The sequence below is a fragment of the Entelurus aequoreus genome, linkage group LG15 (genome assembly GCF_033978785.1).
Source record: "Entelurus aequoreus isolate RoL-2023_Sb linkage group LG15, RoL_Eaeq_v1.1, whole genome shotgun sequence".
Lineage (NCBI taxonomy): Eukaryota > Metazoa > Chordata > Actinopteri > Syngnathiformes > Syngnathidae > Entelurus > Entelurus aequoreus.
In genome coordinates, this window is record NC_084745.1 from 39,276,745 (window position 1) to 39,295,067 (window position 18,323).

The 18,323-nt window shown below is 40.3% G+C and overlaps 1 protein-coding gene across 3 annotated transcripts in view; it reads right to left on the minus strand.

Annotated features, from left to right (window-relative positions):
• Positions 1-18,323, minus strand: part of prkdc (protein kinase, DNA-activated, catalytic subunit) — a 153,333-nt gene that overhangs the window by 96,110 nt on the left and 38,900 nt on the right. For all 3 annotated transcript variants that reach the window (XM_062021504.1, XM_062021503.1, XM_062021505.1), the window contains 13 exons: positions 16,313-16,481; positions 15,551-15,600; positions 15,331-15,453; positions 14,951-15,100; positions 11,411-11,520; positions 10,839-10,998; positions 10,683-10,769; positions 10,477-10,596; positions 8,441-8,600; positions 8,255-8,364; positions 7,041-7,128; positions 6,699-6,862; positions 5,310-5,462 (listed from right to left, as the gene is read on the minus strand). In XM_062021504.1, coding sequence (XP_061877488.1) covers positions 5,310-5,462; positions 6,699-6,862; positions 7,041-7,128; positions 8,255-8,364; positions 8,441-8,600; positions 10,477-10,596; positions 10,683-10,769; positions 10,839-10,998; positions 11,411-11,520; positions 14,951-15,100; positions 15,331-15,453; positions 15,551-15,600; positions 16,313-16,481 — 1,644 coding nt within the window. The remainder of the gene's footprint in view (positions 1-5,309; positions 5,463-6,698; positions 6,863-7,040; positions 7,129-8,254; positions 8,365-8,440; positions 8,601-10,476; positions 10,597-10,682; positions 10,770-10,838; positions 10,999-11,410; positions 11,521-14,950; positions 15,101-15,330; positions 15,454-15,550; positions 15,601-16,312; positions 16,482-18,323) is intronic.

Consider the following 18,323-nt stretch of genomic DNA (forward strand, 5'->3'; position numbering starts at 1 on the left):
TGGGTGGTAGGCGGTCAGCGGGTTGACTCTGGCCAGCGCCTTCCCCCACTCAGAGCTTACATGGACGATATTACAACGTTGACCACCACCGTCCCATGCACCAGGAGGCTTCTCAGAAAACTGGAAGAGAACATCAGTTGGGCCCGTATGAAGATCAAACCATCCAAGTCACGAAGCATCTCAATTGTGAAGGGAGTGCTCTCGGACCTGAAATTCTTCATCGGAGATGACCCAATCCCAACAGTGTCTGAGCAGCCTGTAAAGAGCCTTGGCAGGTGGTATAATGCAAGCCTGAAGGACAAAGACCAGGTGCAACAACTACGTAAGGATATCAGCAGCGGCCTACAGCATACTTGCCAACCCTCCCGTTTTTAGCGGGAGAATCCCGTTATTCAGCGCCTCTCCCGACAACCTCCCGGCAGAGATTTTCTCCCGACAAACTCCCGGTATTCAGCCGGAGCTGGAGGCCACGCCCCCTCCAGCTCAATGCGGACCTGAGACTGAGTGGGGACAGCCTATTCTCACGTCCGCTTTACCACAGTATAAATACGCTTGCAAGTTCCAAAACGAATGGAAACAACAATTTCAGTTCATCCAGGACAGTTCGAAGGGGAAAGTGTATGTTGCCTGTAAATATGTAGAACAGACTTCTCCATTGAACACGGTGGCCGAAATGATTTCTCAGTCATGAACAGAGAAGTTAAACAGGACAATACTGCCATCTAATGGATAGATCATTCAAGTATTTCTTTTATGTAAATAAAATAAATATATATATATAGCTAGAATTCACTGAAAGTCAAGTATTTCATACACATATATATACACATATACCGGTATATATATATATATATATATATATATATATATATATATATATATATATATATATATATATATATATATATATATATATATGAAATATATATATATGTATATATGAAATATATATATATATATACATATGAAATATATATGAAATACTCGAGTTGGTGAATTCTAGCGGTAAATAACCACGCCCCCCACCCCCTCCCCTACCCCCCACCTCCCGATATTGGAGGTCTCAAGGTTGGCAAGTATGGCCTACAGTCCATCGATAACACCCAACTGCCTGGAAAGTTAAAGGCCTGGTGCCTGCAGTTCGGACTCCTACCCAGGATACTGTGGCCCCTCGCAGTTTATGAGGTCCCAATCTCGACTGTGGAGAAGTTGGAAAGAGGAGTCACAGGCTACATCAAAAAATGGCTCGGAGTTCCACGATGCCTTACCACCATAGGCCTCTACGGAGATGGCATCCTCAAGCTGCCCCTCACCAGTCTCACAGAGGAGTTCAAGTGTGCAAAAACAAGACTCCAGATGACACTGAATGAATCCAGAGACTTGGTAGTGAGCAACAATGCACCAACCTTGGCGACAGGGCGTAAATGGAGACCAGCCAAAGCAGTGGAAGAAGCAACAGCAGCCCTCAGACATGCTGACATTGTGGGCTATGTCCAGCAAGGAAGAGGAGGCTTTGGGCTAAAAGCTACCCGCCCGGCTTGGAGTAAGGCCACAGCACCAGAACGGAGGAAGATGGTGGTGGACGAAGTACACCGCCAGGAGGAGGCTGCAAGATGGGCCAAGGCAGTCTCTTTGGGCAAACAGGGTGAGTGGACGAGATGGGACAGTGTGGAGAGGAGGAAGATCAGCTGGAAGGATATGTGGGCCATGGAAGCTAGGCAGTTGAGCTTTGTCATCACAGCTACATATGACATCCTTCCAACACCAGTTAACCTTCACCAGTGGTTCGGCGAAGACCCGGTGTGTGCCCTTTGTTCCATGCCAGCCACCCTCAAGCACATTCTCACAGGGTGCAAAACCAGTCTCACCCAAGGATGTTACACCTGGCGTCACAATCAAGTCCTAAAGACCCTTGCGTCCACCCTGGAGGACAAACGAGTAACCATCAACTCCCTGCCACCACCAGCAGCCAACCACCAGCAGACCATTACCTTTGTCCGCGAAGGGGCTAAGGTAGTCAGGAGCGGCTCCATACCACCTGAGCGAGGCCAGCTATGCTTAGCCCGCGACTGGAGGATGCTGGTTGATCTTGGCCGGCAGCTTGCGTTTCCTCCGGAGATTGCTGTGACCACCCTGAGACCGGACGTGGTGCTCTGGTCCCCTTCACAAAAAAAGGTTTTCATCATCGAGCTCACAGTACCCTGGGAGGACTCAGTGGATGAGGCTTATGAGCGAAAACACCAACGCTATGCCGAGCTTGCAGCTGAAGCACAACATCGTGGCTGGAACACTGAGGTCCGTCCAGTGGAGGTGGGCTGCAGAGGCTTTGTGGCGAGATCTACCACCAAATTGCTTGTAGACCTGGGAGTCCGAGGCCAACGCCTGCGTATAGCCATCAAAGCTGCATCGGAGGCAGCCGAAAGAGGCAGCCAGTGGCTGTTCATGAGGAGGAAAGACCCCTGTTGGGCCCCCAAGTAGCAAGCCAGGAGGTATGCGGTCAGCTTAGGCTTGACTCAGGGAAAAGGACGCCCCTGCCATGCATAGTCCCATGAGAAGTCTGCTGTTCAACACCAAGCGACTCATGATTAATTGGGATTGACGCAAGCCCTGGGCCGATCACCCTGTGGCTGGCCACCCCTGGAGAGGGCGTCTAGTGATAAGGCCGAAACGCCCAGTGACCCAGGGGCACACTACTGATGATGCGTCCAAATTGCAAAACACCCATCCACCATTCCACCAGTCATCACCAAACACTCTCAAGTATGTGCCAGCACAAAGGAATTTTACAACTTATCCTGTGTTTTTGTAAACTGTTTGAATATGTGAAAGATTTGCTCCTGTCAAATGAACAGTGATTAACTAAGAAGAGTTGAGCCTCATTATTGACACTTCCTGTCGTTCCCTCTACTGCAACTTCTACCAGTGTGCAAGACAAGCATAGCAATAAAAGTAATTTTGTTGTTTTTGTTAATTTCATTCTTGTTTTTTTTAAAAATATTTTATTAGTGTATTTTAGATGTACTTTGTGTTTGGTGTAGATTGTGACTGACTTAGCTGTTAGTTATAAATATTCATCCACTTTTTATCTCCTTTTTCACTGAATTGCAACCACTCCACAAGCAACATTTTAAACGCCTGAAAAAAGGTCTACTTATTTTCTCCAATACTTTTCAAACTTACAATAATTACAAATTAATTTTCTATTTTTCATTTGCATATTTGTCTGTATGTGTTGGCCCTGCTATGAGGTGGCGATTTGTCCAGGGTGTATCCCCCCTTCCGCCTGAATGCAGCTGGGATAGGCTCCAGCCACCCCCGCGACCCCGAAAGGTACAAATGGTAGAAAATGGATGAATGGATATATATATGATTTTTAATAAAAACACAATTCTTCTACTTTTATATTCAGTATTTTAAGTACACCTGCATTTATGCTGAAGAGTACATTAAAATGCAGTACTCCGGGCAAAATAGTGAGTGTTAGATGGACAATAACCCAGGATTTCTGCTGGATGCATAACGGCAGCAAAACGGCGCAGCCATTCGGCAATCCCCACTGCAGTTCTGTTGCGGCTCCACCGTGCAGCGAATTAGCGAGGAGGACTGTTACGAAATCTTGCGAATCTGCTCGTAATCACGTGATTAGGGGAGTTGTACTAAAGCAAACCACAAGCAGTTTATTCTGACTTTCCAGAAGAGCATAAGCAAATAAACTTGGTCCTGCCATTCGAGATACGTAACGGCTGCAAAACGGAAACACTGCGGAACGTCTCGAGCTCAACCGTCCATCAATACCGACAGGCGGGCCACTGTGACAGTACTGACTTAACTTGCCTCGTGGAAAAGACGACAATTTTGCATTGAAGAACAAACACTTTTTTTTGTAGCAGGCAACAACACAACAGTAACATAATATTTGGCGAGCGTTGTACACTCACACACAATCTCATTACCCGGCCCCCGTATCAGCTGGTATTTCACACATAAAACCATATCCCCATATAGCTGCATGGGATATGACTGTATATGATTCTTTAATTTTAGACCTCCGGAATCAGCATGTCTTCACCCACTTCTGTCAATGAGGTGAAAGTATGTCTGAAAACGTTTGACAAATTGAGGACGTTTCAAAGTGTAAAATAAGATCAACCTTGAAAACTGAGTATTTTATTTTGAAAGTAAACCGGATAATTTATTTTGTGTGTGTGCATGACTTACTGTCCAACACAAGTAGATTTTAGCTAAACTGAACTGCCGTGTTGCGGCGACCGGCAAAAATAGAAGCACTGTGTATATTTAGCACTGGAATGTGCTGCACGTGGGGAAAACCGACACAAAGACTTGAATGGAAAGAGAAAGAGTATGTCGCCATGGCTGCGTCATTAAGCATCAATTGGAAATCCGGGGTAACAGGCCTCAATCATTGCCATCTTGGCTACATATTGGAAAGGAGGAACTAACTCAAGAGAGAATTCTCGATTAAAAAGAAGAGAACAAGAAGTGAATAAAAACTGCAATTGTCATTTCTGCTAAGTATAAGATAATGGTTATTGCTTATGGACTACAAGGGTAGATGAACTTCTTCAAACATAATGAAATAATTGGTTAAATATGTATTGCTAAAAATTAAAACTGCATTTAAGTGCGCTAGATTGCACTTAATTTGGCGAGTATGTTGAGCATGAATCTGCTGTTGACTGAGTTTGCTCTCTGATCCGATCTCTCTTTTTTCAGCAGCACCACGGTTTTCTATTGAAGTTTTAACTTCAGCGCATGGAAGTTCACAGCAAGAAAGTAAGACCGTAACTGGGTGAAGGGGCAAAAAAATATCACTTCTAGGGAAGCTGAGCTTCTCCGGGTGTCTATGGTGCAGTGGGCTGACTTCCACTGGCCTGGATGCTGAGCTTCTACATGATTGGATGATCTGTCTTGAATCATTTTTCATTGACAGCAAAATGAGCAAATCAGTTATCTTGAAATATAAACTACCAACGGAGCATTTTTTTTTCATCCTGTTCATCGATATGGAGAGTTTTCCAATCATCTTAGTGACTTTTTCTTTGTTAAAAATTACTCATGATAAATCTGCACACTCATCATTTTGGGCTTGCCAAATAAAACCCACAGGTACTGCCAGTGTACTGCATTTTGCCACTTATGTACTCAAAATGAGTGTACTGAAGTGTGCCAATTTGGAGATAATGCTTCCATCCTAGAAAATAATTGTCTCTACAAAATGCCCATGTTTCTTAGTAACCCATCAGGATCACCTTTTATTGTCTCCCTTTACTGCATGTATTCACACGTACCTGATCAACATCACAGGCCAGACGCAGCAGTACAGGAAACAGTCTCTTGTGCAGTTTGTACATAGGCGGCAGACGATTCTGTCCTTCCACCATCTGAGCGCTCTTCCCAACTATGAAGAGCACCAAGCTGTGGAGCAGCTCACAAGCTGCTACCTGCATCAGAGCATAAAATATGCCAAATACTGTACCTATGAACTAAGAGACATATGTGATCCATTTCATAAAGGTACTGTAGAACAGAGATTCTCAAACTGTGGTACGCGCGCCATCTTGTGGTATGGCAAAGAATCACTTGATTAAAGTACAGCGTTAAATGTTTCTATATTCAGGCATGTGAGCACCCTCTGAAAAAGTGGAAAACTGACAAAAAACAGAGGAACATTTTTAGTTGTTGCAACACATGTCTCAAAAGAAAATTTTGGAAATCAAGACTACTTTTTCCTTCAAATGGGTGCATTTGTACACTTTAATTTACTTTTAGATTAATTCTCATCTACCAACCTCTTTTGGCTGTCTTTTTGACACTTACATGTCCCATGTAATGTAACACAGAATTTTTTGATTTTTTTTTAGTAGATAATTTACTAACATTATTATTATTATTGAAAATATAAAACTTTATAACATGCATGCAAAGAACTTAGAAAATGTTTCCCATTCGGCAACTCTATCCTATAGCCACGCTCCCTCGGGAAATATACTTCCAGGGTTGTGACCTCTGTTGTGTCAAAAATATACCTTCTCACTGGCTATTATTAACTACTCTAGAACTACAACTGGTTCGGAACTAACAGTTTTCGGATTGTAATCATTCAAATATGACTAGCAGAAAAGTAGAAAGCCGTCAACGTTGTGCTCAGGGAGTGAACGCAGGCGACACCAAGTTAGCTAGCTAGATGATGCTAACTAGCGAGCTTGTTTCAGCGCCCCTGATCGTCTCCCTCTCCTGCATTTCAGTGCGGCATTTAGGCAAGAGGAACAGCGAGTACTTGCAGCTGAAGCGAGCATTCACCAAATTGTGTTTGGATCCAGTTTTTTTAAATATTTCATTACAGAGACACGGACGTGATATTTTGACGTGAAAACTAATGTTTAAAAACGCGGATTTCAGCATTCTTGCGGACATTTAACATGCCTGTATGTTCAAACAGTGTTACTGTTCCAACTGTGTGTAATGTTATAGTGGCCAAAAATATTTAAATAATTGTTAAATAAAACCTCTGCCATGTTTTTAATGAATACTTAGGCATACCACAGTACTGTATTTTATCTCATTTTAATATTGGTCATTATGATCGTACTTGGAAAACCAAGTTTTTTCATAGGTTGTTCTTGGTGAAAAAAGTTTGAGAACCATTACTGTAGAATATTTGACGGTATATAACATACTTTGGTAGGTCTGTCACTTGTGGTTAGAGCCAGTTCACTGATCCGAGGCAGAAAGGGGTCAAGATAGATGACAGGCTTCATGTCGGTGAACGGCACAGCAAAGCTGAGCCTTTTCTCTGTATCCCAGGCAACAAACTTCTTCATCATCTCCTCCGACGAGACCCCTGAGTGACACAACAGAGGCTTTTGATACATTTGAAAAAGAGCCACAATAATTGAAGCACGATCAAAACATCCATCCATCCATCTATTTTCTACCGCTTATTCCCTTCGGGGTTGCGGGGGGCGCTGGAGCCTATCTCAGCAAAGTTCAAATAAAGAATGATGATGGATCAACAACACCTGCTAGAAGGTTTCTGTTGAGCTTTCCTCCCAGGTGACCCAGCAACTTGACCACCCTGAGCCTCACCATGGCAACAGGAGCATCTTCCTGTACACACACATCAACACATAAACGTAGATATTTTACTGCACTCAAAATACAATCTAATAATATTTAATAATATAGCAAGGCAACTATGGATAGTTACATATACAAATGGTCCTTGTGTTATGACGTATCGTGTCACGACGCACCTTCATAAATGATTACGGATTAATACTGTACAGAAATAAAAACGGAACTAGTTAGGTGTGCAGTGCAAACAAATACATATCAGAGGAATACAAGAAGGACAACTTTCTTCCCCTTCATAATGTCTACAAGCATGAGGCAGACTCTTCTGGTGGCAGTGTGTCAAAGAAAAGGAAAGTGAAGTAAAGTTAAACATGGCAAAATGTTGAGAAAGCGTAGAACTCAACATCGGTTGCATGCCGAGCATCACAAAGTATAAAGATGGCATGTTTGAACATGTGAAAGGATCTGCTGCTATGAAATGAATAGTGATAACTAAGAAAATGAGTGGTCTCTCCCTTCCTTGCAATTTATTCCAGTGTGCAAGACAAGCACAGGACTAAAAGTAATAATTAATGTTTCATTTCATTCTTGTATTTATTCTTTGTATTGCTGTATTTTATGTGTACTTTGTGTTCTGTGTAAAGTGTGTCTGACTTGGCTTTCATTTAGATATAATATAAAATTCAACTTACAATGCAGACATAGAAACATAACTCCTTTGTAGACTGATGACTTCCTGTATTTGTTACAGGGAAAATAATATGAATATGTGTGAGTTCAACACAAAGCAGTAGTTTACAGAAAGAATGGGAATGAGTCTGTCTATTACTTTGTATTTTATAGGAAATTCTCAACAGTAAAAGAAGAATAAAAAGCTAGCTGGGTGAGAATAACAATTTTACAGCAAAAAATGAAATGCAAACTATAAACTACAGTGGTAGGAAGCATGTTTCACAATAAGGAATACAAAGTGATAAGCTGTGTTTGTGTTGTTACCGTGTGGTGAACTAACTACTGCCTGGCTGCACAAGGAAGGATTGAAAGTTATTGCTATGAGCAATAAAGTTTGGAAATATGTAAGCATTCATGCAGAATAGAATGTCCTGCTGGTGAAGTTTTGTACTGTCACAATGTTTGTTGAATCAGAGATATTCATTACCATGATGAACTGATTGGACTTTTTCAGGAGCCTTGTCATTACTCGGTTGTAACCTATCTTGCTCTTTGAGGAAGTAGCGGACATGACCTCCCAGACGCTTTCCTCTTTGTCTTAAGTAAAATAAACAAGGTTAATGTATCTCCATGACCAGACGGACATTTTTTTTTTTTTTTAAATCAGGTTTACTGTCACTGGAGTTGCTTTTGAGGTATCCATCCAGAAGAGGCAGTATGAGCTTGTAACAAGGCTGCATGGTGTCCAAAGGGATGTGGCTGGACCAGTCTTCCAGAGCATCTAGGGCTGCATTAGCCAAAGGTACGTGGCTAAGACCCAACTTCAGCGCGGCCTACACAACAAAGGAGAGCATATAACATCTACACTGTATCCATTCGGTTGGCTCTTACATCTGATAATGATCATATTCTATTAAATAAGCTAAATCAGTTATCTAAAAACGTATAATATATACATTAGTCAGTGCATGTAAACATCATGTTGTTAGCTGTAGAAAGCCATAAAAGTCAGGGGCTGCATCTCAATCGGCCCACTGACACACTGAGTGCATAAGTAAAGTAAAATAAGTGCACGGTTAGTACCCAGATGTTGCACCCAAGTGATGGACCTTAACCACACTCAATCATTGCCGTCTTGACTAACTGGAGTGGTTGCAATTTACAATGAAAAAGGATAGAAGAATTATGCAATCATCTTTTCCTGGTAAGTGAACGTCAATAATGAACTTGGTACAGCACAACACTGTCAAAATGTGCACCCTTGGGGACTAAGTACGTGGTGTACACAGTGTACTCTTTTAAGTGTACTGACAAAAATACTACATTTGAGATACTGCAAGTCAAACAAACAAACTAATGTGAATTTGCATGCATTCTTATGTTGAATTAAGCCAACGGTGTCTGAACCTTTTGACCAGAAAAATACAGTGATGTGATGGGCACTATATTTTGTGCAGTGAAATTATAAAAAACAATCAAATGTAGATAAATATAATGTGAAGACTTGGGGTGTGATGAGATCATGTGGCATGAGATCATGCAAAATTAAAATAAACCGATAGTTTTTGTATAGCGAAAAGCTGATTGTTTTTCTTAACAGTCAGACGAATATCAATCTGGCCGTGAGCGAAGGATTGAACCGCACATTACGTGCTTTGCGCACACTAGAACCGGAGAGCTATATAGCTAGCAAACACAGCGCAAGAGGCCGGGAGAAGCGCAGCCGCTCTCCTTCAGTAAACACTCTGTGTGTATGTCCAAGCAGGCTAAGCTGTCAATCATGGACGCAGTAACGTGGCAGAAAAGCAACACAGAGATAAAACAAAAAAATAGATCAAATGTTATTTACTTTAACTTTTGTATTTCAGTTTTACTTGTGGAAACAAGTTCAGCAATTACAAACTAATGCATGCATCTGCATTGTGCAGCCAAATAAAAAATGTTTACTTATCCAGAACACATTGACATAATAGTGTTCATAAAAGCAGCAGCGTTATCAGGAATTCTATCGTCACACGGTTATACCCCAAGTAAGAGCAGAGAAAAAAGTCTGAAAAGATCAGTCTTTACGTCAGTTCTAGAGAAAAGTACATGCAAACCAACAGGTGGTGGCGAATGACTCCATTGTCTTATACAGGTAACACTCAAAAAATGTGAATATCGTGCAAAAGTTTGTTAATTCCAGCAATTAGATTTACAAGGTGAAACTAATATATGACATATCAGGCTTGTAACATGCAACTGATGATATTTTAAGCCTTCTTTTGATATATTTTTGATGATTATGGCTTATAACAACCTCAAATTGAAAATCTCAGAAAAGTTGGAGTTTTCAAAAACTGTAAGCCATGATCATCAAAATAAAGGCTTGACATATCTCACTTGGCATGTAATGAATTTATGACTTGTTAGTTTAAAATTTGAAGTTTAATTGCTGACATGAATGAACTTTTGCACGATATTCACATTTTGAGTTGAGTCTATATTGTCAAAATCCACTACTGGTGTTCTTTGTGGTATTTGCGACAAAGCAAATTAGCGCTATAAATCAATATTAATTCATTTAAAAAAAAAAAGTGTTTCAAAGTATGCTGAGGGCCAATAAGCTTTACTGGGAAATGTGTCCTAGCCAAAATGTCTGCCTGGCCGCACTTGGCACAGCCTACTTTAAGTTGTCCTAAATGTCACAAACAGAGAAGAGGAACGTACCTCCAGAGCAGGACAATAAGCCTTGATGTCCACAGCAACAATGTTGTGGTGCAGCGAGAGGACAAATGTCAAGCAGGATGCCAACAGCTCATCTTTGTACTGCTTCATTCTCACACAGACCTGTTCAAACAACACAGTTCACCTACAACCTACTATTCTGACAACGTACGTTGTATTATTGGCAGGTAATAACGTGGAGGCGCTACCTCTTTTCCAAACTTTGACAATAGAGCAAAGCAAGCACTTTTCACGGCATCACATTGAGTGGAAGTAGAGCTGCTCAAACCAACTCCCTGTGAAAAAAAGTTGCTTAATATTTGTATGTTTTTCAACAAAATGTATTTAAAGTGTAAAAAGATGACCTGATAATACTTGATTTTCTTAGCAATTTTCATGGTGACAGAGAGCAACTTGTAAAAACCGCTGACGAGAGGATTTCGAATGGAGTGCAGGATGAGTTGGTGGCTGAAGGGATACATCCACGTCTGGAAATATTCCACATGCTTGGAAAGCAACACTTCACTGGAGAGGAAAAAATTACAGAGCTTCAATTTGCTCCGTCAGATTGTGTCCTATATCAACAATTGCAATTTATGTTTTTATTTTAGAAGTGTATGGTACAGTTAGTAGGGTGTCAATGCCAATGCCATTCATAAACAACACTACAATGTGTTGGATCAATGTTGATGTGTATTTAAAAATATTTAAATTTGTAGAAAAATAACTACCGTAACTATTTTGCAACCGCCCTTGCAGTACCTCTGCGGACCACCAGTTGAAGACCTCTACTTTAAGAACTTTACAAAGTTGTTAATTGCGAAGAAAATTGTGAAAAATGCAGTGTGTGTGTGTGTGTGTGTGTGTGTGTGTGTGTGTGTGTGTGTGTGTGTGTGTGTGTGTGTGTGTGTGTGTGTGTGAGAGACATCTCCATTACCTGCAGAAGTCAACCAAATTTATAAAAGCAGTGAAGTCCTTCATCTTGTTAGGCAAAAGGTGAGTAGTAGGGTCTGATGACGGCACAACATGCGTTACATCATCTGCAGCCTGATAGAATAAAGAAGTATGTGTCACTGCAGACAAAAATGCTGACTGTGGCATTAGCGTTCTTCTCTCGGAGATACAATTAAGTCGACTCCAATTATCATAAACTGTGATGTAGACCAACTCATCAAATCTTAGTTCATAGTGTTCTTATTATTAATAAAACGTGCCCACTTAAGTCGACGTCGATATACATGGTCGACCGATTGTGTCTACATTATATTTGAAAGACAAATGCATTTTAACAATAGTGGAAAAAGTTGGGTGTTTGACTCTGGGTGTTTGCTGTTCTTTAAAGATAAGGACTCTTCCGTTTTTTTCGGAAGGGATTCATTCTCCAATGTTGTCTTCTAGTGCATCCATCTCTCTCACACTGTCAATCTTATTAAATCATGTGATGCGCTACTATCCTACTCAGTGGCCTAGTGGTTAGAGTGTCCGCCCTGAGATCGGTAGGTTGTGAGTTCAAACCCCGGCCGAGTCATACAAAAGACTATAAAAATGGGACCCATTACCTCCCTGTTTGGCACTCAGCATCAAGGGTTGGAATTGGGGGTTAAATCACCAAAAATTATTCCTGGGCGCGGCCACCGCTGCTGCCCACTGCTCCCCTCACCTCCCAGGGGATGATCAAGGGTGATGGGTCAAATGCAGAGAATAATTTTGCCACACCTAGTGTGTGTGTGACAATCATTGGTACTTTTTTAAATTTTTTATCCAGGATGCCTGTTACAAGCCTCACCCCCACCACGTCACCATTGTTACACAATGTTTACGAAGTATTGCCTATCAAAGGCGATTCAGAGGGTCATAAACTCTACACAAAATATCATCGGCTGCCCCCTCCCCTCTCTGAAGGATTTACACAACTACCGTTGCCTCAACAGAGCAAAAAACATTACCAAGGACAGCACACACCCTGGCTTCCACCTGTTCGACCTGCTACCATCGGGCAGGCGCTACAGGTGCATCAGAGCCAGAACAAACAGGCTCAGAGACAGCTTCTTTCCCAGAGCTGTCACCATCTTGAACTCAAACTTGTAATAAATAATTCCCTACTGTGCAATATTACCCTTCGAGTGCAATACGTCCGACACTGATTATTACTTTATTACTCTGGTACTCTTGTTTTGTTCTGTATATTATACAGTATTTTGTATATTGTACAGGATTGCTTATTGTTTTTATTGAATAGTAGTCTGTTTATTTAAATTCTTATTTTTTATCTTTATTACTTCTTGTGTGATTTATTTTTATTCCATATTTGTTTTCACTACCGCACCTTAAATTGGAGTCCTTAATCTCGTTATATGCAAATATAATGACAATAAAGTCCATTCTATTCTATTCTATTCAAAGCCGAGTTGTGCTGCTCCGACTGAGGAAAGAATTCTTTTTCTCGTGAAACAAAAATGGGAGGACGTCAAGAATGGAGCGCATAAATACAGGTGTTTCCCAAGGAAGACGGTAGGCTCAGGGTTGACAGATATGAGTCAAAGAAGTAATTTCTATTGAAAAATAGTGTTGTAGTATTGTTGATTCACCATAATCACTAAGCAACAATATAACTACTGTCCATTACACAATATTAAAGGCCTAATGAAATGAATTTTTTTTATTTAAACGGGGATAGCAGATCCATGCTATGTGTCATACTTGATCATTTCGCGATATTGCCATTATTTTGCTGAAAGGATTTAGTATAGAACAACAACGATAAAGTTCGCAACTTTTGGTCTCTGATAAAAAAAAGCCTTGCCCCTACCGGAAGTAGCGTGACGACACCGGAGGAAGGGCTGCTCACATTTTCCTATTGTTTACGCCAGCAGCGAGAGAGATTCGGACTGAGAAAGCGATGATTACCCCATTAATTTGAGCGAGGATGAAAGATTCGTGGATGAGGAACGTGAAAGTGAAGGACTAGCGTGCAGTGCAAAACGTATCTTTTTTCGCTCTGACCGTAACTTAGGTACAAGGGCTCATTGGATTCCACACCCTCTCATTTTTCTATTGTGGATCACGGATTTGTATTTTAAACCACCTCGGATACTATATCCTCTTGAAAATGAGAGTCGAGAATGCGAAATGGACATTCACAGTGACTTTTATCTCCACGACAATACATCGGTGAAGCACTTTAGCTACTGAGCTAACGTGATAGCATCCGGCTTAACTGCATATAGAAACAAAACAAATAAGTCCCTGACTGGAAGGATAGACAGAAGATCAACAATACTACCAAACTCTGGACATGTAACTACACGGTTAATGCTTTCCAGCTTGGCGAAGCTTAGCAATGCTGTTGCTAACGACGCCATTGAAGCTAACTTAGCTACAGAACCTCGACAGAGCTATGCTAAAAACATTAGCTCTGCACCTATGCCAGCTCTCATCTGCTCATCACGACCCGTGGTCACCTGTGTTCCAGCGATCGACGGTACGACGAAGGACTTCACCCGATCACCGATGCGGTCGGCGGCCCGGAGACGGAGGAAGTCAAGGTGAGGTCGTTCGGCTAGCGCGTCTGCTATCCTCAAAGTCCTCCTGGTTGTGTTGCTGTAGTCCGCCGCTAATACACCGATCCCACCTACAAGTTTCTTCTTTGCAGTCTCCATTGTTCATTAAACAAATTGCAAAAGATTCACCAACACAGATGTCCAGAATACTGTGGAATTTTGAGATGAAAACAGAGCTTTTTGTATTGGATTCAATGGGCTCCGAATACTTCTGCTTCAACCGTTGACGTCACGCGCAAGCGTCATCATATCGAAACGTTTTCAGCCAGAAGTTTGCCGGGAAATTTAAAATTGCACTTTATAAGTTAACCCGGCCGTATTGGCATGTGTTGCAATGTTAAGATTTCATCATTGATATATAAACTATCAGACTGCGTGGTCGGTAGTAGTGGGTTTCAGTAGGCTTAAAACATGCACAAACTCACTTCCTGTTCACTCAAAAGTATGCTTCAAAATAAAAGTGTGACATTATTTACCTGGATTCTACTACAATTGACAAAATATAATTTTTTTTAGATTGTTAGCCACTGTGAGAAATATTTGCGTATGTAAGAAATCTTTATTGTCATTGTACATTAGACATTTGAAATGAGAACAAAAGAAAACAGTATAAACGTATATGGAAACGCAAGAATATCAATAAAATATGCACAAAAAAGGGAATAGGATGAAAACTTTACTAGCACACATTCATCTGATGTCTGATGAAATTTGCAAGTAAATGCAAGTAATGACTGGTTATGGTTTTGGATATATCAACAACTGCTTATGTTCAAAACCGCTTATGACATCAACCGCATATGACAGTTCAGAGACGTCAAATTGAACGGGTTCCGCTAAACAGGCTGAACACGTAAGTGACAGAAGTACTGAACTCGACATGAAAAGCTATATGAACGTGATGCTTTTAAACTCACTTCCTCTCCTGGTGTGACTTTCTGCACAGTCAAGTCCAATTTATCAACGATGCGAAGAAGCACCTTGACAAACTCGTCATAAAGAATGCGACTTAAGGACACCACAGCAGCATTTTGGCTTTCAAAAGCTCCGTCCAAAAATCCTGAATCCTGTGGAAGCAGACAAATACTGTATGTGAGCTGGAAGGAACACAAAAACATGCTGCAGAATGTATCTGTTACACGCATGCGCACACACAACGCCTTATTTTGTAACTTTTCAAGTTTTCTATTTTTGTTTTGAGTGATGCTTTTGTGTTATGCAGTATGTAGCTATAATCATTAGGTACACATTTTTCCAACACAATCCAAAGCTTTGAAACAAAATATTGAAACTTTACCTTCAACTGATCGCAGTCGAGCAGGCTTTTGTAGAGGGCAATATAGTTCTTGCTGGACGGAACCTTCCACTTTCCAACACCAACCTCCGATGACTCACCAGGACTATTTTCAACAACTCTGCCCTGAAAAAATAAAATCACAATTATGCAAATTATACAGTAATATGTGCACATACAGTATAAAGCTTATGTTTGGTAAGCAAAAGAACATGTAACAGACCTCAGCCATCATGATGGGTTTAGAACAAACTCGGATCAGTCCTTGGTGCACTGTAAAGAAAAATAATTCACATTTTACTGTAAAGGAAGCATCATTCATAAATTAGCTGCACTGCACTGGATCAAATTTTTTATTGATGATCACAAACATATAAAAAAAACATGCATTCATCCATCCATTTTCTACCGCTTGTCCCTTTCAATATCATAATAACTAAATAAAATGTGATGAAAACAATTACATAACATAAGTAATCGGGTTGCAGGATAGACCATATAAATTATATAAATTTGGCCAACAATATAATTTTTAATAAGGTCTTTAAACTGTGATAATGCATGTAGATGTAACATTCTAGCTGTAGCCTGCTAATTTGACATCGACAAGCAAACGACCGTGTCCTCAACGAAATGCAGTGTCCTCGCTAGCTCCTAACGTCCCTCTACAGTGCAAAGCTGCCTCTAAGTCACTAACCTTCACCTTAATGGCGGAAATTAAATTAAGTTTCTTACAAGTAACATTATTACTGGAGGACATGGAAAAGCAAAAAATGCTACATTACACACCGTAGTAGGATATGCTAACCGCCATCTAGACGGTTACAAGCTTGTAACCGTCAACATAATTTGAGTGCTAATAAGTTATTAATGAGCATTTCTACTGTCATTTGAGAGGATTATTTTGTACTTTTAATTGTCGGACACAATCTTATTATTCATTGCAGCTGTAATGAAACATCCAAATAACCTGACAGCCACGTACCAACAGAGCTAAGGAAGGGCCACAGAATGGGTCCTTTAGATGCCACGGCCAGCATTACTTTAATGATGAACCTGCTGCAAGTCATCTGCATCCTGTCACTGTACAGAGGGAAGCGGTCAATCTGCACCACAAGGAGGCGCTCCAGTAGTGGAGTGTATACCTCTGGAACCTGAGTCAAAGCAAAGAAAAAAAAAAGTTCAACAGAGTAAAACTTTAGCTTTAAAATTAGATTAAGTATCTTAATCTAAAACTGCTTGCACATTTCCTTATGAACACACAGTAAGGAAAATAAGTGATAAAGCATTTTTAAACTATGGCAGCTTATAACATGCTTTTCCTTTATTTATGTATATATTTATTGTTATATACAACAGGAGGTTATGTAATTATTGGAGTTTGTTTTTCAGTTAATTATTTTATCTAAGGTTTACTTTACGAGCCTCAACATTAATGTGTGTGTATGCTAGCGGCCCTACAGGGACAAAGACCAACAAGAGTATTTTTATTTCCTTCTTTTTTATATCCTCCTCCATTCTAGAGAACTCAAAAATGTAGGGGCCGGATTTTCATCTAACTTTTATTGAAAAAGTCAAAAATGGGATAAGGAATAAGTGTTTACATTTTGGGGCTGATTCAGATCACCATCAGGATTCAAACATTTTTTACTGATTGGAGCTAGGCCCTGACGAAGATCTATGGTCTTTGAGTAATTATCAAGTTTTTTCTGTTTTCATAGGATTTTGTAGCAGCAGGAATATTGTGTATTGTATGGTTCTGAGTTGTGATTCAGGGGTTAGGCTATGGAGGGAAATGGTGTTTGTCTGCAAGTTAGAGCCCATCTAAGAAAGAAGAAGAGTTGTCGAGCCACATTGGTGGCCGCAATAAAGTGTGGTATGCATCTTGCTGTAAGGTGCACACAGTTGTTTTATATGCGGCAATTAAAGACTGATTTGTGTAGTAATCCTGCCTCACCGTTTCCAAGCGTATGTTGTTATTATGTGATTGAATCCAGGTTAAAACTGCCATTCTTTTATTTTGAAGCTTTTATTTTGCATGGCAGTGTGTGAATGTGTGTGTGAATGGGTGAATGTGGAAATACTGTCAAAGCGCTTTGAGTACCTTGAAGGTAGAAAAGCGCTATACAAGTATAACCCATTTATCATTTATCATTATAAGCTGAACAGGAAGTGAGTGTGTTCATGTTTTAATGTTGTGTAATTAGACAGTAGTTATGTTTCTGCTTAATAATAATGATGAACTAAGAAGATTTTTTTTATAGGAATGCCCTCTCTGACTGTCACATTTTATATTGACACGAGCGGTCAACCATGTACAGTATGTGGAGGTCAAAATGCTGGAGTAGGACTTGATTAGTTGGTGGACTTTACGGACAGGTTGTGGACATTTTTTTTTTTTTTGCTGAAGCAGTTACATATATTGTACATGGTAATTGGGATTTGTTATATATTGTATATATTATATAAAAATATAATATAATATAATAATATATCAGTATATGTTATATACTGTATATATATATATACCAACAGGTATAAAAGAAAGGGCATCTCTATCCTCCTTCAAAACCGCAATAAAAGTTCACCCCCAGGCAGCTACAACCCTTAACTAACACCCTCCCCGGATTGCTAATAATCAAATGCTAATAATCAAATGTAAACAATCAAATGCAGATACTTTTTCCTATGCCTTCTGATCTCTCTCTCTCTCTCTCTCTCTATGTCCACTACTTGCTGTCCATATCCTACTCCCCCCCGACCCCCTCCACACCCCTGATTGTAAATAGTGTAAATAATTCAATGTGATTATCTTGTGTGATGACTGTATTATGATGATAGTATATATCTGTATCATGAATCAATTTAAGTGGACCCTGACTTAAACAAGTTGAAAAACTTATTCGGGTGTTACCATTTAGTGGTCAATTGTACGGAATATGTACTTCACTGTGCAACCTACTAATAAAAGTCTCAATCAATCAATCAATCAATCA